General features: G+C 38.7%; 1 protein-coding gene across 5 annotated transcripts in view; it reads left to right on the top strand.

Annotated features, from left to right (window-relative positions):
• Positions 1-6,497: 6,497 nt before the first annotated feature.
• Positions 6,498-26,683, top strand: part of AKAP11 (A-kinase anchoring protein 11) — a 47,274-nt gene continuing 27,088 nt past the window's right edge. For 3 of the 5 annotated variants that reach the window (XM_061170957.1, XM_061170960.1, XM_061170961.1), the window contains exons 1-4: positions 6,917-7,004; positions 18,933-19,042; positions 23,081-23,197; positions 26,359-26,406. In XM_061170957.1, the coding sequence (XP_061026940.1) occupies positions 18,983-19,042; positions 23,081-23,197; positions 26,359-26,406 (225 nt within the window). In that variant the 5' untranslated portion in view covers positions 6,917-7,004; positions 18,933-18,982. Of the gene's footprint in view, positions 6,568-6,916; positions 7,005-7,568; positions 7,632-18,932; positions 19,043-23,080; positions 23,198-26,358; positions 26,407-26,683 lie in introns of those variants that run through there. The other 2 variants (XM_061170958.1, XM_061170959.1) reach the window with 2 other exon arrangements.

Below are 26,683 nucleotides of genomic sequence, written 5' to 3' on the forward strand. Positions count from 1 at the left end.
TTACTACAGTGTTTAATGCTCCTGGGGCCAGAAGTAGGCATGCAGTATTCATATTTGCATGCATGAGTATTACCTACTTTTAAAGATTTAATCACATAAGGATATTTCTGTTGAATTTCATGTGAGTTAACTAATGAATAAGGATGCTCTTATCTCATGTTAAGTTCATGTTTCATTTGAAAAGCAAAGCAGCCAAGCAACAAGGAATGATAGTCCCAGGAACAACTTGTTCTAGGATCTGTTTTCTCTTGTCATAAGGTTATGACACTATTCAAAGGACTTCCCTTGCCCTTTAGATACCTAATACAGGGTAAGTCATCTAATATCTTTTCTTAGGTAGTAAACATATATATATGCTCTTGGCTCATATGAGGAGGAAGTCTATTTCACCTTTTGCAAAAGACATTTTTGAAAAGTTGTACATAAATGTTTTTGTAAATTATTTTTCCATTTAATTATACTAAATGCTTTCAAAATTCTTGATTACATTTGTGCTTCTCTGAATTAGAAAGGTCTGTAACAAAAGTGTTTTATGAACCTTTACTCTTCTATTTTATAAATTTATTTATTTATTTATTTATGGCTGTGTTGCGTCTTCGTTTCTGTGCGAGGGCTTTCTCTAGTTGTGGCAAGCGGGGGCCACTCTTCATCGCGGTGCGCGGGCCTCTCACTATCGCGGCCCCTCTTGTTGCGGAGCACAGGCTCCAGACGCGCAGGCTCAGCAGTTGTGGCACACGGCCCTAGCCGCTCCGCGGCACGTGGGATCCTCCCAGACCAGGGCTCGAACCTGCGTCCCCTGCACCAGCAGGCAGACTCTCAACCACTGCGCCACCAGGGAAGCCCTGCTCTTCTATTTTATAATTAACTTTATACCAACCATTTAAAATCAGCAGGGCACTGATATTTTAAAAACTGTCTTATGAAGTAATTACATTTAGACATGATTATTTGTTTTTGAATTTCAAACAATTATACATTATGTTTTCTTAAAAGATGGTATATCTGTATTTTACATATTGGAAGTTAAGTTAGTAATTTAGCTATGCCTATGATGTTTTAAATCAGAAGAATTATTATATATGAGTAAGATATATAATAGTACTCAAATTTATTTTGCTAATTCAAGATGTCTTTAATTTGGAGTGGCACTTCTGAATTATCACCTGTATTATTCACTAATATATATATATATATATATATATATATATATATATATATATATATATATATATGAAAACATTACTGGGATAAACCATAAGGGAAACGAATATTTAAAAAAGAATGTCTGTATGTGTATAACTGAGTCACTTTGCTGTACAGCAGAGATTGGCACAGCATTGTAAATCAACTCTACTTCAATAAAAAAAAAATTACTAGGTATCATGTTATAAGAATGGTTAAGAGAGTTTTGTCCTTCAAGAGACTCACTACAAAAGAGTAAGGTAAGTATATAAGTTATAAACGATACAACAGACTGTGGTGTAATATACATGCTAGTAAAACAGTCATGAGAAACTTCATCTTTTAAATTTAAAAAGCATTTTTGTTTTTAAATGGCTGATGAAATTATAATTTTCATACTTTCCCACTTTCCAAATGTTTTACATTGGTTTATTATTACTAAATAATGTTTGTAAAGCAACCACCAGAAAAGGTAGTCTGCTCTATTATCTTTTCCTGTATCCTCTGTAGTCAAAAGGTCATTAGGAGGATTACACTGAGTAGCTAGCTTTGTGTAGCACGCCTAGTTCTGCGGAAAGGTAGAACCAGATTGAACCAGCTAATTTTAGTCAGAACTATGACTTATAGTGCCCCCAGTGATCAAGAACAAATCATTCATCCGTGCTGGGCCATAATTCTTTCATGCCCCGATAAACCAAACGTCTTGGCTCCGTCAGGCTATGTAAACAAATGAAAGTAACATTTCCATTAAATAGCAAAATTACTTTGGAGGAGACCCCACCAGCTACTAACTTGATTGCTAGAAATTAGCCCACTAGAATGTGTCCTGGGGACATGTGAGGCTTTCCTAGGCATAATGTTAGGTGCACTTAGACACAGCCTGTGTTCTCTGACTTGTCACTCTGCTGCCTCTGCTTCACTGTACACCACTGGCCTTCCCCTCTCTACACCCCCTTCTGCAGGGAGCGTGGGCAGGGGACATGTGTGTCCCCTGCTACACCATCTCAAGCATGGGACAGGCTTTCTACTAATTCCCTTTGCCACAGCACAGATTGGGCTTACAACATGTATCAAGACTTTACTGAAGATTCCTGGTATTAAAGAAAACAATTTAGGTGATACAAATAAACTACCTCTTCATGAAGCGGACGGTCTCCATTCGGAGAACTGCAAAATGGAGTGGAAGCCAGGAAGCTTTTATAGGATAAAGAATAAAGAACACGGAAAAGAAAAATAGAAAATATCTGATTGGGGGGCCACAGAGTTGATCTTGCTTGGGAGAGAAGGAACAAGGAAATAAGTCCAGAGTTCGCTTGGCCTTTGGGGATTGGCTGCCTGGATATACTGTTTCTGGTCTAGTGGACAATGTACAGGGACGTGAAAGTTCTCTAAGTTTTGGTTTGCTGAGGTGGCACCGTGGGCCCAAGCGCCTCCATCGTGAGCTTAAAATTTAGTTCAATTCTAGCAAAAGAAGCAAAATAGAACTCCTTTCCTTCCTTCCTTTCTCCCTTTCCTCTTCCTCCTCCCTGTTCCTTCCTTCTCTCCTCTTCCTTCTCCCCTCCCTCCTCCCTCCTCTTCCCCACCGCCTCCTCCCCCTCCCTCCTCCTCCTTTTTCTCTCTCTCTTTCTCTCTCTTTCTTCCTCCCTTTCTCCCTCCCTTCCTTCCTTCCTTTGAATAGTTATTGAATAACTACTAACACCCACTATGTACCAGGCATGTATAACTAAAAACAGATGTGGTTCTTGCTCAGGGATCCTACTATCTAGCAGAGGATAGAGACAGACATTAACCAAATAATTACTCCAATAGAAATCATTTTAAGTTGTTGAATGCTTTGAAGAAAAAGTAGAGAGTCCTAGATAAGGAGGAGCTTACTTAGTCTGGGGAGTTAGGACAAGAGTTCTTGAGGAAATGAGAGTAGAGCAGGATGCTGAAGGATTCATGGGCATTCAGAGGCTAAGGGGGATGGAGAGAGAAAGAACATTAATACTGAAGGAACAGCCTGTGGGAAGGCCCTGAAGCAGGAGGGTCTGGCCCTATTTCAAGCAACCAAAAGGAAGGAGAATGATATCAGAGCAGAGGAGAAAGTTAGGAAGATCATGGGCAGAACCATAATAAGCCACTGAATGGTTTTAAACAGGGGAGTGACATGGTCAGATGTGAATTACCCAAGTAGAAATGCCAACCCTCTGGGGATAGAGCGCACATATTTCAAACAGCAGGCAAAAAAGACAAAGCTAGGAGCGAAGTAGCTGTGCTAGGAAAAAAAAAATATGGACTTTGTAAACTGGATATATTTTATTTTTTAAAGTATTAAAAAAGAATAAGCAACATCCACACAAAACTTGTACACAAATATTCAAAGCAGCATTATTCAGATAGGCGAAAAGGGGAAACAATCCAATGCCTATTAACTGATAAGTTGATAAATAAAATGTGCTATATCTATACAATGGAATCACGATTGGGCAATAAAAAGAAATGAAGTACTGATACATGCTACAACATGGATGACCTTTGAAAACATTATGTGAATGAAGTGAGACACAAAAGACCACATATTGGATAATTTTGTTAATATGAAATTTCCAGAATAGGCAAATTTATAAACGCATAAATAGATTAGTCATTGCTTAGGGCTGGGGACAAGGTGGAGGTTTGACTGCTAATGGGTATGGGGCTTCTTTTATGGGGAAAAAACTGTTCTAAAATTAGATTTTGGTGATGATTACACAACTCTGGGACTATACCACTGAACTGTACATTTTAACTGGGTGAATTGTATTGTATGTGGATTATAGCTCAATAAAGCTGTTAAAAAAGAAAATAAAAATCCAGGAACTAGGGACACCCGTAGAAATGGATTTCAACCCTAATTTCTTCTCACTTTATATTCGTTGGATTCAAAATAATGGTAGCTGGCAAGAGACACCACAGTGACTGTCTTGCTAGTGTGACTTGGGAGGATTTATGGCTGTATTAATTTAGGTTAGAATGGTAGAGTTGAGCCCATTGTTCATCTAAATTAGCCGTAACCAGCAGCTGTTTCAGTTAATCATTATAAGGACTGCAAACAGCACTCAAAGGAGTACTCAGTTCCTTCAGCAGTTTAAAAGAATGATCTTAACGTGTTAAAATAATACCTTTTCTCATTCAGCACTTTTCCTTTCAAAAAGTAACACTACAATGTTTCTTGAAATCTTATTTTCATTAAAACCAATGTGTTAAGTTTAAAATATTGCTCCAGATCTTTTAAACATTTCTTTTCTAGTTCTTAAATCTTGATTAGGAAAAGGTGAATCATTATTTACTAAATACTACATAGGTTCAAAATAGCTACAGAGAAAGGGAGTATGAGGTTGAGCAGGTGGCAATGCTTCCGTTTTCACACTCTGAAAAGGCCAAGGTTTCTTAGGGAAACATTCCTGGTATCTGTATTAATCAGTTTCATAGTTCCTCAGCTGGTGGGTGTGTGTGTGTGTGTGTGTGTATGTGCGCACTTCCAATTTCATTTGGCATGTGCTGACGACTCTGTTAGGTTTTTATAAAAATTCATTTCATTTCCCTTTTCAGCTTCCGTCTTGCTGGTGTGTGCATGCCAAAGTGTAATTCAGGCTTAACCACTTTGCGTGTAGGTTAGTTCATTGCCTTGTTTTATGTATGAGGAAGCTGAGACTCAAGGATGATAAGGTACTTTGATTTGGTTGAGTCACCCGTTAATGAGTTCTTCCAGTTGGAACTCAGGTCTCCTGAGTTCTGTTTCTGTTAGTGAAACATCTTCATTTTCTAGCCTTCAACCTCTATCTTTTCAAATCTTATACTTAGGAATAAATATCTGCATTGAACATCACTTTATGTTGGTTTTTCTTAGAACTGACTTTTGGACAGAAGAGGTGGTTATCTGTGTGTTGTAAATGGAGGAAAACAAATCGAAGGTGACTTTCCTTTTGGGCCATTCATTTTCCCAAGACACAAAATTTCCCACTTATTTCTCCAATTGTAATTAAACAGCAGTAACTGAAGGACATCTAGATGTTCTTAACAAAAGGCGGCAAACAGAACCAGGACTCTGACCTAATGGATTTTAGAATAGGAATGTCAAGGTCATTGGAAATTAAAAATTTTCAGGAGTCTCTCTTACATAGATTACAAATCTCCTAATCTCCCTGCTTCCTCTGTGCTCTCCTTAAGATCCACTCTCCGCAGCGAAGAGCTTAAAAAAAATTAAACCATAGGTGTCTCTCCCCTATTTAAAACTCTCCAGTGCTTTCCACTGCACTCAGAATAAACTCCCTAATTCCTTTATTGGCTTACAAAGCCCTACAGGATGTAACCAATGCTTGTTTACTTCTCCAATCGCATTTCCAAGCTTATTTCCTCTTACTTTCTCATACCTTCCCCCTCAAACCCTATTTAGGGCCTTTGAATTAGCTGTATCCTTTGCCTGGAATGCTCTTCCCTCTGATATTTGCATGCCTGTTAAGCCAACCACTTCTTAAATGTCTCCTCCTCAAAAGGGTCACCCCATCACAATCACCATCACATCATTCACTGTATTTCCTCTGCACAGAGCTTAACACTAACAGACATTTTTCTCCCCTCCCCCCCCCCATAAGCTCCCTAGAACCTAGATTTATCTGTCTTCGAGGCAGCTCAATCAAGAGCCTGGAGGAGTGCCTAACATATGTAGGAGCTCAACAAAAATTTGTTAAATGAAGAAATGAACATACGCATATACCCTTTCTTCCCTGCCCCTCTCTCCCAACCAGGGCAAAACTCATAATGAGGATACACTTAAAAACGTCTTTCTCATCTATCAGGTATTTCCACCCTTGAGGAATAGATGTCTTTGAGGAGACTGCAACATCACTGGATTCGCCCTTCTGATTCTACCTTGTTTCTACATATTAGCTTTTCATCTAGAGCTTGGTTTCTCCGTGACCAATGCTTTTACTTCCCGATTCCGATATAGGGTAACGACGGAAGGGTGAGCACTAGGGCCCGGAGATCCCTTGATGCTAATTGTTGAGGTTAGGATAGGGCCGTTGGCCTGGTGCGCTGTGAGTGGTCCTCCCTAGAGATGCTGGGGAGAAGGGGCGGAGCTATCCCAAAGGATGAGCCTTTCTTGGGCCGTCCGATCTGGTGGGGCTGCCGCTATGAGAAGGGCCCCCGGATTCAGAAGAAAGCAAAGCTAGCCTGGGGCGAAGAAGGAGCCCAGCTGACCCCAGGCGGTAAAACCAAGGGGACGAAGGAAAGGTGGCAGGGCCTTAAACCAAAACTGCAGAAAGAAAGCCAAGACTTGGATATTTTGCCAGAGGAAAGGGTTAAACAGTTTCCAAGGTAACGGACCAGGAAGCGCGCAAGACGTCTGCAGCAGGTTCGAAGGTCAGCCTCGAGTTTAAAGCTCCCCTGGCCCAGCGGATTCTGGCCAATGGTGGGGCAGCTGGGCGTGGTCACATGATGCGCGGGGCGGTCCTGCTAGCTGCCCTGGAGCACGTGGGAAGGTTTTTCCTGTTCCTTCTTTCCTTTTTAAAAAAGCCCACCCACTTTTGCGCGGGCTTTGTCGCGGGGTTCTTCTCGCGAGAGGCGTGCAACCCTCTCGCGAGAGTGAGTGGGAGGCGTGAGGACTAGGAGGTGTTGCGGGCTGGAGTTGCTGCGGCGGAAGCCGGGGGTGGGCAGGCCGGGGGCGGGCCGCGGGGCGGGGAGGGGGGGAGGGCTGGGGGGCCGCTGCGGGAGGGGGTGCCCGCCTGCTTAGCAGCTCGTGCGGCTTGTCTTTGCGGGCCGGTGACATGCCTGTGAGCTGCGGAGGCTGCGGCCCCCAGGTGAGCCGGGCGTGGATCCGCCCGCGGCGTGGGCAGCGCCGTTGGCTGGGGTAGCGGCGGGGTGTAGGGCCGCGGTGGATGGAGCGGCCTGGCTCGGGCGCCGCAGCCCCTCCGTCTACCCGCAGTCCCTGCCCGGACTTCGGAGCTGCCCCGAGTTGCGCCTTCGCACGGCGGTGGGAGGAGGGCGGGAGGAGCGGGGCGGAGGTAGGAAGCTCGAGGCACCGGGCCGTGGGGGAGGGGTGTCCTCGGGCTCGAGACGGGTCTTCCTGGGGTCCGAGTGTGGCGGCGGAGCAGCATCCCCCTTGGATGACAAGCTTAGTTTCCATCCCGAGGGTGGTCTTCAGAGCCGGGTCCCCTCGATGGGTGCTGCTGCGTATGCTTAGTTTGTGTTCGTGGTGCGCGCACAGGAGCATGTGGAGGAGGAGGACATTGCACTTTGTCCTCGAACAGCATCCTTCACTGTCAGAACCCTTGAGCCCTGGAACCAGGCACAAACCAAATCTTGTGACAGAAACGGAAAGCGTCCAGCAGCTCCTCGGAGTGTTGAGATTTGGATTTGCTGTCAAATTTTCTTCAACGCTGTTAAATGGCTCAAATGCCTGGCCATCAATATTCCGAGTGGATTGGGTATACTTACTCTTTTATTCCAGGCACTTAAACTGCTTTATTAAAAAAAGTGTATGTGACCAAAGTATTAAAAACGTTGGTAAAATGGCAATGGCAGTAGAACCTAAACCACAGTGGTATGACGTGGTAACAGTTCCGCTTTCCCTCCTCTGAGACCTTATTAAACTGGAGGTGGTTTAGCTTAAGATGCTAAGGAAATTTCAGGGTGAGAAATACTGCTGAGGTACATACCTAATGGCTTTAGTGCAGATTGTAGTTAAAAATTCCGGTTCTCTTTTCAACTTTGTAATTATTCAGCCCCTTGCAAAACTCATAAGCTTTCCCTACCTTATTTCCACCTCGTTAGGGATGTTATATTGATTGATACTGATTTTGATATGTCTGGAAATAGAAAATATAGAGTACTCAGAAAATTTAGGGTACTCAGCAATGCAAAGATGATTTTAATGTGTTATTTATGATTTTAAAATAAATGGCAGCGCAATTCCTAGCACAATCATTGTTAAAATAGTGCCATTTAATGAATCCTTTTTTATACACAGTCACGTTTTTCAGTTAGTACGCTGGTTATGCATACTTTTTTATGGTCCTTCTGGCAGAACTGACCCAAAGGTTGACAGTGAATTTCACTCTTAGTTGTAGCTGTGACTAACAGCAGTTTGTAAGTGATCAGAGAATGTAAGGCATTCAGAACAAATGGATTCCCAGGCTGGATGAGTGTCTGTACCCACATAGCTGCACTACTAATAAGGGCCTAGTGGTTTATCTCCAGGCTAATGATATTTCCCAGTTGTTGAGGATATGGGACTTGCCGAAGTCCCTGAACCACAGTGAGAAATTCTCTGGCTTCTGAACTCCTGGGATAAGTCTAGAAGCTGAAGAAGTCTTCCTTTGCCTTTTGAGGCTGGTAAAAGGATAGTCCGTTTAAGTTGTTTTTCTTTTTTTAATTAAAAAAAATTCCAGGAACTTACTGTCTGGGAAAGTAAATCAAACCAAATCAGATGATACATTTTAGGTTATTCTTAGGGAAATTTCTAGTTATAAATAGGCAGTGGAGCTGTCTATACTTGGAGAAAATGTGAAAAACTTCGGCAGTGTCTTTTTGAGAATGGGCAAAAGAGACCTGTATAGAGTTAAGAAGTTCTCTACCATTTCATCTTGGCGAACTTATTCTCAGGGATAGAAAAACGGAATTTTTTGCTGGTCTTTATCACTGTTTGGCAAGGGTTTCAAGCTTAGGATGTAGATACTTATTTCATAGTGCCTTTGAAAAGTAATTGAAGTCACTTTGGGTAGGATAAATATTTAGGTAAGCTGAATTATCCTTTTTCTGTCAGGTGGCCTGAATTTTAGTAGTAAAATCAGCCATTTGGAGGAAATGAGGGGTGGGACAGGTCAGGAAAAGATCTAAGCTGGCCTGGGCTTGAGTTAAGGGTGTATAAACTGGGAAAGCTTACAAAGGAAAGGAAACAAAAATACTTTATCAATTTAAAAACAAACCAAACAGATCTGCCACTCATCTTTATATATACAAGTTTATTTTATTATAAAATACTAGCATAAAGGCATTTGAAATGTATAGGTTAGAGACTGGACAGAAGAAAAGTTAACATTTTTGGATTAATCAGAATGTTTCATGGGGAAAAAAATAAGATAAATGGCATAGAGGCTTGGAAGGGATTGGATGTTACGTGAATGAAAATGAGGTACAGTGTAAAAGAGTTTGTGTTTGGGAGTCCAGCAGATCTGTTCATTGATGTTAGTGAAACTCTTTTTCTTCATCCCTGATAGGAGAGTTAAAAACCTCAAAGTTACTGTGAAGCACAGAGTGACTGCTTACGCAGTGTTTTTTTCTTTGACCTCTTCTGATGTCTTGAGATTATTTGGCTGCAAGGAACAGAAACCATTTGAATTAACTTACTTAAAAAGGGCGTTTGTCCTACAGTTGCAGGACTGCCTCTGAAGCCCAGCTCAGCGTCCTGGAAACCAGAACATCTTCAGGCAGTTACTCTGCCAGTTTTTCTCTGGAAACACATGACATGGTCTTGTGTCTCTGTGACTCTGTAATGTCTGTTCCAATTTCTTTCAGATTGACTCTCTTTAAAGCTCTTGGTTTCTGCTTCCCCATACCTTTGGTTTGCTGTGGTGACAACACAAGATATTTTGATTTTGTAGCATGGCTCTCAACAAATACCTCCATATCTTAATTCTGAATTTCTGGAGAGAGAACTTCAGTTGGTCAGGTACCTACTTGTAGTCCAGTTGGCTGAGGGTGGGGGAAGATGGAAATGGGAAAACCGGTGGGGGAGGAGATGTAGGTGTGTCTCACAGTTTGTACTTTTTCAGACTGGGTACTGCAAGTTCTCTAGTGCAGGGGGTGTGAACAAGGGGGGAAAAGGTGGGTACTTCTGGTGTACTTTTAGCATCCTGCAGTTTTGAGTTTTTCCCTAGTACTGCGCTGAACTTGCTCTCAGCAATGATCTCCTTCAGGACAGATTCTCCTAGGTGTGTGAGAGCAAATTATGTAAATGTTTTGTGCCTCAGTTTTCTTACGTGTAAAATGGGTACGATAACAGCAACTTCTGTTGTGAAAAACATGAATTCTGTTTAACAGCAGTTAAGCAGTGCCTGCCTGGCACAGTGTAAGGATGTGGTGTGACTGACTGAGGGCAAGCTGTGTGGCGGGCGCTGTGGCGTGGACTCCTGCAGCGTTTGGAGAAGGAAGGATATCATTCCTGCCCTCAGGTGTTTACAAGTCTACTGCTGACCACTCCATACTTAAAACCGTTTCTTGACTTCAGTGACACCTAAATTCTCCTAAATCTCTACCTCACCTGCTTTGACTGCCACTTATTTGTGGTTCTTTGTTTACCTGCCAGGAACCCTTTATCATGGTTGTCCTCTTAGATTCTCTCTTGATCCTCTGTTTTTTCCGTGTATCTAGGATCAGCTTTCAAGCTCTGGATATGCGGATGATTCCTAGAGTAACATCTCTAGCTCTCACCAGGCCAACTGAATGTATTTTTTAGGTGCCCTTTGGATAGTACCTTGACATAAAATAATGCTGTCTGCCAGTTATTTCTTCTAGCTCCCCAAGCTTGAAACCTAGAAATTATCTTTCACAGTCTTCCTGTTTTTATGCCTCCTCGTGTATTCTGTCAGTTAATAAGTTCTGCACAGGCTTTTAGAATGTCTGCTATGTGCCGAGCACTGGACCATCTGCAAAGCAGATCCGTTCACTCATTCCTGCTGCTGGCAGCTTAGGATAGAGCCTTATTACTATTTGCAAGAGCTGCTTAAATGCCTTTTCAGAAATATACTCTTAGAGTCATGGCATCACAGATGTTACTGATAAGGAAAACTGTGTTCCTGAGTTAAAATTCTGAACATATTTTTTGTTAAAAATCTTGTAGGTGGGAGTTATGCATAAGGTTAAGAACATTATTACTCTACCTTCTAGGAAGCATATTCACATTGAAAGCACAGCCTCAATATTTTAGGGTTTTTTTTTTTAAGTTGTGTTTATTGTTGGTATACAGGAAACTATAGAGAAGCAAATATCTTAATAGATAATCAATTAGGTTACAGTCACATCTTTTTTACATGATTGACTTGTTTTGAAAGACAAAACAAAGTAGTAACTGATAGCTGTGGTATTTTTAGATTTTATAAGTTAAACAGCAGGTCTGTACCCAAGGAAGAAGCTAACATTTCAGTTCCTTCTATATGAGGTACTGTTTTTAAATGCATTATTTAATTGCATTCTCATAGCCATCCTATGAAGATGAGCCTCAGCTTCCTTATCTGCAAAAAAGGGATAGCATCCCCTTCACACCACTGTTTGCTTATTAGGTATTATTCTGGTTTGGTTTTGATGGTTGCTCTGGGGTTTACAAGGTAACTTATCAATATCACTTCTTGTATAGTGTAGGGACAGTATTTTTTCAATTCCAGCACACCACATGCTATGTGTTATTTTATCATACACTTTACTTCTAAACCCCATATTACATTGTTATTTTCAGTTTAAAGTTATTCTTTAAGGAATTAAAAAAGGAGAAAATATTTTTTTATATTACCCTCATATTGACCCTTTGAGGTATTACCCTTAGTTTAGATCCAGATTTCCATCTGGTATTGTTTTTCTTTTGCCTGTGGAATTTTTTCTTTTTTTTTTTAAACAGTGATTCTAGTGATGGTTGGCTGGTGATGAATTCTCACAGCTTCTTTTAGTTCAAATTATTTTGCCTTAATTTTTGAAAGATATTTGGGTATGGATATCTGGGTTGACACTCTTTTTAGATTTTGCTCCATTGTCTTATTTTATGGTTTGGCATAGTTTCTGATAAATTTGTTGTCTGTCTTTGTTCTTCTGTATGTAATGTGTACTTTTCTGTCTGGTTGCTTTTTAAGATTTTTTCTCTTTATCACTGGTTTTCAGAAATTTGGTTATGATGTATATTGGTGTGTTCTTCCTCATGTTTATTTTTCTTAGGGTTTGTTAATCTTCCTTGCATCTATCAGGTTATGGTTTTCATCAACTTTGGGAAATTCTGAGCCATTTTGTCTTCATATATTGCCCCCTTCCCCCACCACACACACACTTTTTGGGATTCCAGTTATTCACCTTTTACAGTGGGTCATCGGTGCTGCTTTGCTTGTTTGTTTTTAAGTTTCTTTGTGCAGTGTTTTGGATAGTTTCTATTGCTATGTCTTTAAATTCACTGAACTTTCCTCTTGCAGTATCTAATCTGCTATTAATTGCATCTGGTATGTATTTTATTTTCATCTCTAGAAGTTCAATTTGAGTGTCTTCCCTCTTCTGTTTCTTTCCTTATCATGATCATGTTTTCCTCTCCCTTCTTAAGTGTATGGAACACATTTGTTCCAATAGTATAGTTTTAACATCTTTTCTGTTCATTCCATCATCTCTGTCATTTCTGGATCTGCACTTAGTGACTTACTTCCTCCTGCTTATGGGTCATATTTTTCTCCTCTGTTGTGTACCTGATAATTTTTGACGTGTGTGCCAGTCATTGAATTTTATGCTGTTGCTCTCTCAGTTTTGTTGTAGTCCTTAGGAGTGTTGGATTTAGTTGGGATGTATAGGTAACTTATTTGGAATCTGTTGGGTTGTTTTGAGGCTTGCCTTTAAGCTTTGTTAGGGTGAGTCCAGAACAGCCTTCAGCGTAGTGCTGACTTAGTTCCTCAACTAAAGCAATTCCCTTCTGAGGAGTCCATCCATTACCTGATACATTACAAAGTTTTCCCACTCGGGTTGGTGGGAATGCGGACTATTCCCAAGCCCTGTCTGGCTCCAGGTATTGTTTGGCCTACTGCTCTCTAGAAGTTATTTCCCCAACCTCAGCTCCTTGGCACAGATCAACATTCGGTCAAGGACCCTAGGGCAGCCCACCTGCAGATCTGTAAAGCTCTCACTCTTTCTGAGCTCTCCTTCCAGTATATATGCCCTGCAAATTCTAACCACCTTGGCCTTCCCAAACTATGACCTCTGTCTCTGCAGCTCGGTGAGACTGCCAGACTGCTTAGCTTTCCTCTCCTTGTGTTGTGACCTGGAAGTGTTTCTCTTCTCTCAGGGATCATAGTCTTGCATTGTCTCTTGTCTGATGTTTGAAAAGCAGTGTTTCATATATTTTGCCCTGTTTAGTTGTACTTATATTCAACAGAATATTTTTAACACTTGGACATTTGGGATTTGGCCAAAATATGTATTTGGAGCATTTATTATAAATATTATACAAGTAGAAATTATTGGAAACTTTTAATTATATTTTCATAAATAATTCATTAAATGTAGAAGTGTCCATTCCAACATTTAAAGGTCAACTTTGCTCTTTAAAAATAATTGCTTTTTATTTATTCAGCAGACGTTTGAATGCTTACTGTGTTAGAATACAAATACAATAAAAAACACTTTTGTCTTCAAAACTCACAAAAGGAGGGAAGCATGCAAACAATGGCATCAAAGGAATAAAGGACAAACCACTTTGGGAACATAAAGGAGTTGGCTACTTGTTTTGGCAAGGAGGGATACAGGAGATGAGGCAAGCGTTCTCAAGAAGGGAGGTCCTTGAACTGATGTATGAAGAGTAAGTAGCAGTTCAGCTGACGGAAGAGAGGGTACATCTGAGGGAAGTTTAGGAGGATGATGGGTTAGGGTTTGGTTATTGACTAGATGTGATAGTCAGTAGTGACTGAGGGAAAGACCTACTGGCTTGATTGGTTTACTGGCTGTTACTGATATAGAGAAAACAGGAGGAGATTGTTTAGAGAGGAAAGTTTTATTCAGTTTTTGAACATGCTAATTTTGGAGTAACTGGGATATTTACTTGGAGGTATCTAATAAAAATTGGATATAAGGAACTGAAACTCAGGTGCAAGAACTGAACTGGAGATATATATTGGGGAGTTATTTGCATAGTTAAACCAGAGGTAGAAATAAAATATCCTTGGAAAACTAAATAAAATGAGTACCAAAGAGGAGGTTAGAATTATTAGTCATTGAGTAACAAGTTATGAAAGAATTTTGGAAGGAGACTAATGTAATGGCTAAAGAGATAGACAGCTGTTTCTCAATCAGAAACCACATAGGGTACTTGTAAAAGATACAGATTTCTGGGTTCCATGTAGACTTCCTGAATTCAGATCTTGTTGGAGGGAGGTAATAGATATAAGCTGATCCATACAGGTACTGAAGTCTGAGAACTAGTGCAGGAGGAGGAGGGTCAAAATAGGACAGTATTGTTGATAGAGGGCTAGGAAGGAATCTCAGAGAGTCCTTGGCTCCGTTAACTCATGGTAGAAAAAAGATCAAGAAATATATGATGCTGACCTGAATACTTCTTAGGCCAGAGGAGAGGAGAGGAAAGACTTTGGAAATATTTTTCTTATTATAAAAGAATTTATGCACATCTAGAAACACACATAATTGCATCTACCCAGATAAAACCAATGTTTATACCCATCTAGTGTATGTTCTCTTTTATATTGCATGTATTATATAAATGCACACATGTAGTCATAGAGGTTTTACACAAAATGGGATAATGTGAACATGCTGGAACCTGCCTTATTTTATTTAATAATCTATCATCTTTCCATATTATAGGTATTTGACATTTTATGACATTAAAAAAAATCCTAGTTGTCACAAGTGGCCACTATCATGAGTTTAGTCTATATCTGTCATAGTATTTCCTAGGCCTGTACAAACACACACACGAGCGTCAGAGTTGTGTGTGTATATAATTTTTTTAAAAAAATCACAAGTAGAGAGCACACTATTTACATTGTTCTGTAACTTGCTTTTTCCCTTAATATATTGTGGACATGCTGTCACATCAGTATGTGTTGCTCTCTTTCCAACAGCTGGGTGATAGTCATATGAAAGTATTATAATTTATTTGAATTGATGGGCTTCTAGGTTATTTTTAGCTTTTCATCCTTTTTTGTTTTAGTGAATATTCTTTCACATATATCTTCGTGAATTTTGTGCAAGTACACATGTAGGATAAACTTTAAGAAGTGAAATCGCAGGATCAAAGGGGTAGGTGTAATTTATTCAAAGTGTCCAATACCTGTTTGCTGTTTATAATTGTTTATCTTTCATTTGTTTTCTTTTACATTCTGTGATATTTCTTAAAACTTTCTCGGTTGTAATATCTATTCTGCTTTTTTGCTGCTTCTCAGGGGATTTCATTTATTTTATGGTATTGTTTTTATATCCTGTGGCTTTCCTGAGCTCCAGCAGCTTACTTTTCAGTTGTCTGCATTGTCCATCTGTACTTTCTTGTCTCTGATCTGCTTTTTAAAAAATTATCCAGGTTCACTTTAATTTGTTTGACTCTAGGGAAACACCCTTAGTTATTCCCTATTTAGGACTCTTGTTTATTCACCAAGAATGGGACATAAAACAAAAAAGCATTAAGTGAAAAGTTTATTATCGTAACATAAAGGTGTTACAAGGGAAAATACTGTATTTTTGCTCCTTTTGTGAAATCTGTCTAAAACTACATTCTCTCTAATTGTAAAAGATGGTGAGGGAACCGTACTGTGTTACTTTCTCCCCCCATCTGCCTTTGTATCTTTTCAAAGTTGATTTTTGTTTCTTTGCTTTATCAGAAGTATGAGTCATGTCATCTCATGCTGGATTCACTTTTATGGACTGTTGCGTAGATATTCTCTCATAGGTTTTTTTTCTTTGTGAGGTTAATATTTTACTTATGTTTTAAGTTGAACACAAAGCTGTGGAGTAGGATTCAGTAAGTGTATTTTTCTTCAATGAGTGAAGCAGAGTGTAAACGTGGAATTAAATTTAGTTTCTTTTTTATTAATATAAATTCTGAGGTACTATTCTAAAAACAGATAATGTGAATTTTGGGTGGCATGAATATATTTGTCTGGAGTGTTTTTCTTTCTTTAGTATATCTCTTATTTGGTTTTTTGTTTTGTTTTTAAATGATTCTTCATTTAAATCCATACTGGATTCTTTAGTACTCAACTTTGAAAAGGGTGTTCTATTTAGGTCGCCTATTCAGGAATATTGCAGGTAATGAACTGGGGTAACTTGAGGTGTCAGATCCGGGATGTTGTATCAGAGCCCCCTGATCTTCCCCTACTTCCGTGTGACTGTTTCTTCCCTCAGGGGCTTGGCCTGTCGCACCTCCACCTTCAGGTGAGGTAATGGGTCAGTAGTTTCTTGCCTGGTGAAGCCTCCAGTGAGTTCGAGTTTAATCTTTGCTCGTGTTGACTTTAGTCAGCAGCTGCAAAGGTCATTGCTGTCTCTCTTTTCCCAACTCTGCCCTCTCCGCAAGGTTAGGGGTCTGAGAAAGTAAAGATGCTCTGTGTGCTGGTCCTCTGTCCTTCCACGTTGTGTGTAATGGCTGCCCTCGTGTCATTGTGGAAATGCACTCTAGGTAATTCAGTCTCCTGTTTCTGGCATCTAGAGTGCTTCTTATTTCTCTCTATTACAAAGTGTGATGAACAGCTTTTCAAGCCTGTGTACACTGCAGAGAAGAGGGTAAGAGCCTGGGTGCTAGAATTTGAAGATTCGGATTTGCATCTCAGCCCTCTACTGCTTACTGTGTGGGCCTGGTGAATTGTTAACCCCTTCCTCTTGCCTCTGTTTTTCTCATTGTAGAACTGGAGTACTGCTCTGCCAGTCCTAAGGATTAAATGAGATGTGCAAGGAAATCTCTTAGCACAGCAACTGGTGCATTATAAACTCTCCTTAGAACCCTCGCTGCTCCAGGAGCATCAGTTCCTTTGATGAATTCCCAGAAGTAGAATGGTTGTGTCATAGGATAGGAATATTTTCAGGGTTTTGACATGCGTTACAAAATTGCTCTCCAGAAAGGTGGTGCCGGTTTACTCAGGAGATGAATTTGAGTGTTTCACTTTTCTGGCACCCTTGTGTTGGCCTCTATATTTTATATGTTTTATGTGAAGTTTGAGGCAAGTCCACTTGCCCCTGAGGGTTTTTGGCAGCTGAAGAGAACTCTATGGGGGAAAAAAAGGAGAGTGACTTGGCCTGGGACAAAGAAAAGAATTATTTTCGTGCCTTGGTTACATAAACCTGTGTATTTACACCTTGTTTTGAGAATTTTGGTCCTCTTGATCATTTTGGTCCGTAAGTAAATATTTTAATTTTCCTTTTATCTATGTTTTATGGTTTCTCAAGTGCCTCCTATAAATTTTCCATTTGATTCTTACAATAAACTTGTCCAGTAAGTAGGGTAATATACATCATACACACCCATGTAATATACATGGAGGAAACAGATGCAGAGATATTGCAGTTTACCTAGAGGAAACAAAGCTAATGAGAGGTACAGCAGGGACACAAATGCTACATTTCTGCATCCTGGTGTATGGTTCTTTATCTTGTGCTATCGGGACCTCCCTTGCCTTTCTGACAATTCTGCTTCAATTCCAGTCATGAATCACATTTTATTGTTAAAGAGACCATTAGGATTTTTCTTAGTTCAGAATAGAATAGGAATTTTTTGTCTAAAAAATAGAATTCTTTGTGAAAAATCAGAATATAGAAATCTCTAAAGGGAGGTGCATGTGTGTGCCTGCCTGCACACACACTTCAGTTTTATCTCTGTTGTGGAAGAATATAAAATTAGAACTCCACTAAAATTTAGTTTAGTTTTTTTTTTTTCAGTTCTGCAGGGGACTAGGTTGAAGTTTGGTTTTGCCTATAAATGTCTTCATAGTATAAATTGATATTAACTAAATGTCTTGAAAACCTCAACTAGGTAATTCTTGAGAAGACCAGTTTGATTGAAACTAATTAGCCATTTCTCAAATCTTTATTGATTCAATTTTTTTAGTGTTTAGTGATTTAGTATTCAGTTCTCACTCTTACCCTTAACTGTAATAAAACATTTTCCTTGTAAGACTCTGATCCAAATGGGCTATATTTGCCTTGTTCTCCTCTGTATCTGTAGCATCTAGTGCAAGTAGATTTTGAATGAAGGGACAAGTTACTGTGGTCAAATGTGGATATTGAGTGGTTAATGCCCAGGTTGTTTTAAGCTCTAAAAGGTATTTCATTAAACCATTGATAAAAAGCTGAGACTTAGTTTCAGAGTTTCTCCCAAGGAGGGTGTGTATGTGTGTGTGTATAAACACATGTCTGTGCATGTGTTTTAAATACTACGGTATTAATCATTTAACTTGGATGTTTTTGAACTCTTGTCATTGGTATGCTGTTGAGATTCCTATATAAGGGCTTTGTTTTTATCTGATTTTATTTGATATGTACAGATTTCATATTATCATTTGTTTATTATTAAACCTTTCTGCCCAAGAAATAAGAATGTTTAGAGCATTCACAGTTGCTGTAGGGATAGAGTGACTTTTAGGAGGCAAGAAGGCTGAGATTCTTTTTGTGATGTTCTCTGCTTTAGATTTTTAAAAGGCTTTTGAAATATTTCTTATTGAGGCTTTCAAATATTTTCTTATTTGTAATAAAAAAGGGCAGTGAGATTGACTAGATAAGGATAAACTAGTTTATAATAATTTTGAACCTAAAAAGATTTTTGTAATAATTTGGTATCTCGTTAAGGTGCCAATATTCGTATTTTTCAAATATTCATGTTGGATTGCTTAATAAATTTTTATGTCTCAGAATTCTTATGTTTTTTTTTTTTTTGTAAATGACTGAATTTAAAGAAGTTATCTTAGGACAACTTGAATCAAGTTGAATCACTTGATCACTTGAATCACTAAGATCAATAAAATAGTTATTTTCTTTTAATATTTTTTCTTTAGGTCTTTTGTGGACTAACTCTTCACTGATTACCTACAACAGCAATATAGTTATGGCGACCTTCCAGACTTTCAGAAACAGTCACATGAAAACTAGAGCATCTGTCAGAAAAGTAAGTTCACTATATTGGATTCCTTTTAGTGATAGTTTTAATAAAAATGTTGATCAGTTTTTTTGAAGTCGAAGTCTTGTTAAGCAGCTATGCTATGGTATTCTTGTTTTTAAAATGAATCTTATTATTGAAATGAATAACGATAAAATACTGCAAAGATTGGCATATATGAAAATAGTGATATGAAATCATGAAGACAATGAACTTTATTTCCCAAAGATCACGTCTCCCTATTTCTTCTCAGCAGATAGTTTTCTCTCTTCTTTTTAGCAATATAAGCATCAGGTGTGACTTTTCTTATACAGCTTTAGCTTTACCCCAAAATATTACCATCCATTCATTCACTCAGCAAATATAATATAAATTTGAGTGCTGCTTATATGCCAGGCCCCGTGCTAGGTATTGGCTGGGTAATCAGTAGTGAGCAAATTGAATGTGATTCCTGATCGCTTCTGCTTTCTCGTCTGGGGAAGAGCCCTCTCTCTTTTCCTCCCTTGAGACGATTTGGTTACCCTTTCATTTCTTGACATTTTTGTCTTTGCTAAAACTGTGGGGGGGTGTTACTTAAAGGCAGAAAGGGAGGATGAATACTGGGGGATGGTCAGCAGTCTTGGTGAACCCTTTTTTTAGCTTCAACTTCTGCATTATATGACACTCTTGACAAGTCCTTACATGTTAAGACGGCCTTTGACTTCTTTCGTTACAGCTTCTTTCTTTTCTTCTCTCTTACGATAACACTTGTCTCCTTTGCACATCTTCTTTCCAGCTTCTAATTGTTAGTGTTCTTGTAAGCTGCTAGGCCTGCCTTTTCATTTATTTACTCATTTCTTCAGAGATCTGAGAAATGTTTGGATTTGACTGCTAACTGGAAGAGAGTGGTTGTCAAATCGAAAGGTGCCGGCGGAGTTGGAAAACAGAAAGTAAACTTATTTTGGAACAGTGTAGTAATTACATTTTTAAGTAATATGCCCCATGTGTTTTTCAGGTACCTTTAAACTTAGTAGGTCCCCTTTTTAATTTGAAAAAAGTACAATAAAAACTATTTTCTCTATTGCTACTTTCTGTGGAGTATATTATACTTTTTTTCAGATAAGCAATTGGACCCATAGCTTTAAATTAATATTTAAATTGTACTGATTGCTTTAAATTAATAATTAGAACTAAGAAATACATATATACAAAGTATAGTAGTGAGCTAGTGATCTTGTTCTTCAGACATTATACTACCTACCTATTTGACTTGAATTTACCAATATATTCCTGAGATAAGGAATTAGGCTGCAGCTGAAACTTTATACTATTAATTTAATGTCTTTTTTATTCAGATCATTATTTATATTAGGCCCATGATAAAGATTTGGTTTGAATTCACTTGAATACTTGGAAACCCTTTTAGATAAAAATACGTGAGTGTAAATATTATATACTGTTTATGTGTATGTGTGTTATGCACAGCCTCATAATTCTTTGATTGCTTCCTTGCTTTCTAGGACAAAATTGACCCAGTTTCACTTTCTACTTTACCTTCCTCGGACCTAGAATGGGCTATTTCTCCAAAGAACCCCTGAATAGTATTTAGAAATCAAGATCTGCGCTTTGTTCCTTCACTGTCATGAGTTTATAATGATTGCTCATGTTCAGATTTCACATTTCATATGTTTTCCTTTTTTCAGTTCATGTTCATATCTTAGCCTGAAAACTTCCACTCATTAATGAAAACAGAATCACTTAAACTTTTGAATGTTCAGATATTGGGGGAAAAAACAGTGCAATAAACACCACATATACTCTTCACTTAGATTCACTTTCTGTTAACATTTTGCCACACCCATTCTGTGTGTGTACATATATACACACTTCCCTTTTGAAACTAAATGAGAGTAGGCTACAGACATTATTTTACTTCTCTTCTTAATATATCAGCATGCGTCTCTTAAGAACATCAGCATTATTACCACCCCTCAGGAAATCGTTAATTCAGTAACACTAACATGCAGTCCATGCACAGATTTCCCCAGTTGTCTCAAGTATCGTTGTTACTTTTTCCTTGCCTCTCATCTAAGATCTAAGCGAGGTTGACACTCTGTGTTTGGGTATTGTGTTTCTTTGGTCTCCCCCAGTCTGCTCCAGTTCAATGGTCTAGATTCTTTCCTCATGATGGCAAATCTTTGGAAGAGTCTGTACCAGTTATCTTGTAGAACATTCCCATATTCTGAGTTCATTTGTTTTTCCCTGTGGTTAGGTTCAGCAGGAACACCTCAAAGATGATGTCATGGTCATTCCACTCTGTCAGATCAGGCAGGCGGTGCATATTGTTAGTGCCAGGCTTGACCAGGTAGATAAGTTGTAACCACCAGATATCTCCAATCTAAAGACACATAATCCCTTTGTAATTAACACTATTAATAAATAATGTGTAAGGTGATGTTGCAAAACAGTGTATCTTGTTCCCCAATAGCTTTTAACCCAGTGGATTAGGGTAATTGATGATCCTTTCCTAAGTCAGTAATTACATTGGAGGGAGTTACAAACGGAATTTTTAAATTTTGTCATTCTGTTCATATCTGTTAGCCAGCATTCTAATGTAAAGTAGTGCACTCCCCCAATCCCCACCCTTTTTATCTGTCTCTTTTAATGGACTTGTAGGTTTTTTTTTTTTTTAAATTCAGTTATACTCCATTATCATTTTTATTTTTTGATGCTCAGATTATCCCAAATTTGGCCAATGGGAATTCCTTCAAGTTGGCTTCTGTGTTCTTTTGAAATAACCCAGTTAATCTGCATGTCCTTGCATTCTTTCACAATAAGATGTCCCAGCCACACTTCATACATTTCTGCCTCAGATCTGGAACCAGCCATTCTGTCAAGGGGGATCTAGTTCTTTTAATTGGTGAATGGTATTTAGAAATCAAAATCTGTGTGCTGGGTATGCTCATTGCTACTGAGGGTCATTGCTTCTATGATGTATCAATGGGAAAATGTAGTACATACATCTGAAGAATCTTGAGTTCATATTGAAAGTTCACATTTAACATTGCATTTTTTCTTAATTGCTTTGATTTCATATTTGCATCCCTTCTCTTAGATAAGATTTCCACTAATTTTTAATTTATTAAAATTAGCGAACATTTATTGAGTTCATCTTGTATGTGAGGTACTGAAATCTGGGGAAATAAATAGAGTAAAAGACAATCTCTGACCTCAGTAATTTGGTTTAATGGGTAGGAAAGACAAATATATATGAAAGCAGTTATTATAACATGTTGTGATATAGGTTAAATGATCTTAATGCGCAAACAATACAGTAGGAACTTAGAGATTTATTATGACTAAGGGATGGGAAAATCTTCACAGGTCTTGGGATGGGTAGGATTTCTACAGGGGAACATTGGGGAGTAAGGACATTTCTGATAGAAGAGCAGATCAACAAATCAGAAGGTAGAGAGAGATTAATGTTCTGTTTATGTCCAAATTTAATACCCATTTTTTAGTGTAACTTTTTCTTCCCTCTGTTTCTTTGCACTTGTGACATCTTTCTCTTTCCAGTCTGGAATGCCTTCCCTCATTTTCATCATACAGCTGCTTTAAGACCCCTGAAAAGCCTTGTTTTGAGTTATTATCTCTTTCTTTTTTTCCATCTCCAACTTTGTTATGAGAGTCATCACGTTGTTAGCATACCTTACTATTAGCTTCCACATCGTCTCCTTATGTAAATTGTTGCTCCTGTTCTGCCAGTGACTTGGAAATCAGACATGTGATCTGTTAGGTTTTAGTGCAGGGTGAGAGTGCGAGAACCTGGCTGAGGGCCTCGTGGTCTCCAGCAGGTTGAGTGACTGGGCTGTGGTATGTGTGTGTGGAACACATGGAGCTCTACTTTAGCCTTTTGTTCTTTCTTCCTCTCAGCTGAGTTGAGTTCTGTTACATCAAAAGGTTTCCAGTGAATATTTATTGGAAAGTTAGTGACTCTTCATTTAATCCATCACCAGGATTTTTTACCTTGTCTTAGTTAAGTAAATTAAGAATATCTTTTATTTTCAGAGCTTCAGTGAAGATGTGTTCCAGTCCATAAAGTCTTTATTGCAGAGTGAGAAGGAACTATGCAGTGTATCAGCAGAGGACTGTTTAAAGCAGGATGAACATGCCAATCTGACTGAGGTTTGACAGATTACTCTCTATACCCTTTCCTAATGCAGCACAATGTATTTTCATGTATCTTTGTAGAACTGCATGGTCTATTTTTAGAATGCCTAAAATCTCTGCACATTAATACATGTGTGAGAAGTACCTGTTTTAAATATTAAATACCTGCTAACATTAGTGTATTATAATGAGCACATTTAATTCAGTGCACAGGCATTACCTACCACTCATCAGACACACAGCACTGTATTAGATGATTTCTGCTATGTTCAGTAATCGGGACTGTCATACTAAAATTTTCTACTCTGAAACAAAATATATACTTATTTCTTATACTCATTTTTTGGGTTATTGTTTTCTTGGTTGTTTAAATTCAGTGCTTTGGTTCAAAATGAAAAAGTAGTGGTACGTTTATTTTGAAATTAAGATATTTACCACTTAAGGATACGACATACTGCTTGCTCATCTATTTCTCTGTTGCATCAGCGTTTCCAACCTTTGTTTGAATTTATTACTATAAAAAGGAGTAAAATTTTTTTCAACAATATAGCCATAGTCCATTAATACATTTATGTTACCAAAGAAGAGAGATAGGGTATTGGGCCATTGAAGCTCAAAACCAATAAATATGTGAATTAAAAAATTTTTTTGAAATCAGGGTTCTAATAAACAATCTTGATTATTATTTTTGGGAAGGATTTTCTTTCATATTCCTTGAGAAACTGTATTTGAAGTAGTTCCATAGGATGGTGAGCACACCTTTCAGACCCTGTAATGGTCTCTGACCTGTGCCTCTTCTTTTTGTATCAGCTCAGTGCTGTGGCTCTTGGCTGTTCTCCTCTTTTTTATCCTTTTTTACTTTATTTTAGTAAAGCCAAGCCACTCCTAATCTCCTCAGCTGTTGCCAGGTGTGACAAGTCTTCTGTGTCCTCTGCCCTCAGACAGTTTTCCAGCCGTCTCTCTCCAGTTGCTTACACAGTGCCCCTCTGAGCCCACATTCCTTAATCAATGGGAAATTCAAACTTCTGCTGGCACCTTCAAAACCCTATGCCAGCTTATTTTCTCTTTTGTATTCAGTAAAAGGAAACTTGAAAGAATAGAAGGAATTTCTCATTTTAGGCTATAGATATCTCCAAGTATCTTTTTGAAGAAAGGAAGGAAACTTGTTATTTGAGTGTCTCTTTGTTATCGAGTGCCTATGATGTGCTAGGCACTTTCCTTCACATTATCTAATTAATCCTCACAACTGTGGGAGAGGAGGTGTGTTACCTTAAGTTTTATAGGTGAGGAGACAGGCTTCTGCAGGTTAATAACTTACCTAGGCACCTGGAAATTAACTGTAACGTTTCTGTGAAGTAGTACCCATAATTAATGAGAATAAAGATTCTGCAATAATCTAAGATTCTGACTTGCTTTTTAATTATCAGAAAGAGATCAAAAGTATATTGAGGGCTTCCCTGGTGGCGCAGTGGTTGAGAGTCTGCCTGCCAATGCAGGGGACACGGGTTTGAGCCCTGGTCTGGGAGGATCCCACATGCCGCGGAGCGACTGGGCCCGTGAGCCACAATTACTGAGCCTGCGCGTCTGGAGCCTGTGCTCCACAACGGGAGAGGCCGCGATAGTGAGAGGCCCGCGCACCGCGATGAAGAGTGGCCCCCACTTGCCGCAACTGGAGAAAGCCCTCGCACAGAAACAAAGACCCAACACAGCCATAAATAAATTAATAAATTAATAAATAAAATTAAAAAAAAAAAAGTATATTGAGTGTTGCTTTGTATTTCAACTATGCTGTTTTCCATTAATTCTTGAGAATTGATTATTCATATTGCTGCCATTTAAGTGCTTCATATTTTTAGTCACAGTACTTGCTTAGTAGACAGTTTACTAGTCTATCTTCAAGTGGCCAGAATTTCTTCTTATGATGTCAAAGATATAAAGGGAATATAAATTTTTAAAATAATACTTTTCAGGTTATAAAAGTGTACATCATCCATATAGAAAAATAAGAAATACTGAAAGCAGAAAAAAGAAAATGACTATCATTAATCCTGTGAATTAAGAAAGAAAAAAAACCATGGGGGAAAAGAGTAGAGAAAAATAAGATCACTTATAATTTTCAGGTTATAAAAGTGTACATCATCCATATAGAAAAATAAGAAATACTGAAAGCATAAAAAAGAAAATGACTATCATTAATCCTGTGAATTAAGAAAGAAAAAACCATGGGGGAAAAGAGTAGAGAAAAATAAGATCACTTATAATTCCATCATTGAGAGTTAATCACTGCTTATAATTTGGTATATTATCGTCCAGTATTATTTTCCATGCATATGTTTTTAAAAATAAGGTTGAAATTGTGTGCATAGTCTATATCATATTTCTGTAACTTGTTCTTTTTACTTAATAATGTGACATTTCCTCAGACCATTAGATTTTCTTCAGTAATTTAATTTACATAAACTTTTGCAGAGAAATCTCTGTGTAAAGGCATTGAAGGAAAAAAGTGATGATATCCCAAAGAGTCAATCAGGAGGTAGCCTTGGGGGTGCCCAGGGAAGGCCTCTCTGAGGAGGTGACATTTAGGTTGGAACTTAAAGAATGAGGAGGAGCTAGGCATGTAAACATCCAAGGAATAGAGATCCGGGTTGAAAGGGCACCACTCTGAAGCCCCTAGGCAAGAATGTTCTGGCGTGTTCTGGACCCAGAAAGGGGCCCATGTGTATGAATGAAAGTGAGGGAAAGTTGAAGGCACCAGCTAAGCCAGAGCCTTGGGCCCTGTGTTAGGACTTTGCACTGAGAAGCCTGGAAAGGTTTCGACAGGGAAATGACAGGATAATTCCTGGGGCAGGTGGGAGAGGATTGGAGGTGCACAGGTGATGAGTGGCATCAGGGGCTATGGAGAGAAGTGGGTACATGTGAGATACGTTTGGGGACTAGAATTGATTGAACTGGCTAATGAAGTGGCTGTGGGGGAGTTTTAGGAACCTCAGTTCTGGAGCCAAATCTTTGGTGAAAAAACTTTGTGATCATCTTTGAAAAAATTAATCATCCTGTCCATGACAGCAGCATTTTAATGCTTTGTGTGCTTTTTTTTTTTCTGTTTCTCAGCTCTGTCAACAGTCTAATTGAGACAAGACTTTAAAATTTTAATGGATCTTTATTCCCTTTTTATTCAGGTCACATTTCTAGGTTTTAATGAAGAAACAGATGCTGCTCATATACAGGTATGGTCGATGTATTGAACTGGAAAGGGCCCTGAGAGATGTGGAACATATTTTAAGAGCATGGAAAATTTGCCTTATTAGCCCCAAATTTACATTAAACTCTTCTGTTATCATTCCTATTTAAAGTTAAAAGATGACATTTTGAGTTCAATTTTTGAGTGTGCCTTGGACATTTGCACTTTTAGTGTTTTCACCGAGCATTCTTGTTATGACAGAAAGCAGTTTTAGGTTAAGAGACCACAAAAGTCACTTACCTGAGAAGGTTGCAAACCGCAGG

This window comes from Eubalaena glacialis, chromosome 16, assembly GCF_028564815.1.
Source record: "Eubalaena glacialis isolate mEubGla1 chromosome 16, mEubGla1.1.hap2.+ XY, whole genome shotgun sequence".
Lineage (NCBI taxonomy): Eukaryota > Metazoa > Chordata > Mammalia > Artiodactyla > Balaenidae > Eubalaena > Eubalaena glacialis.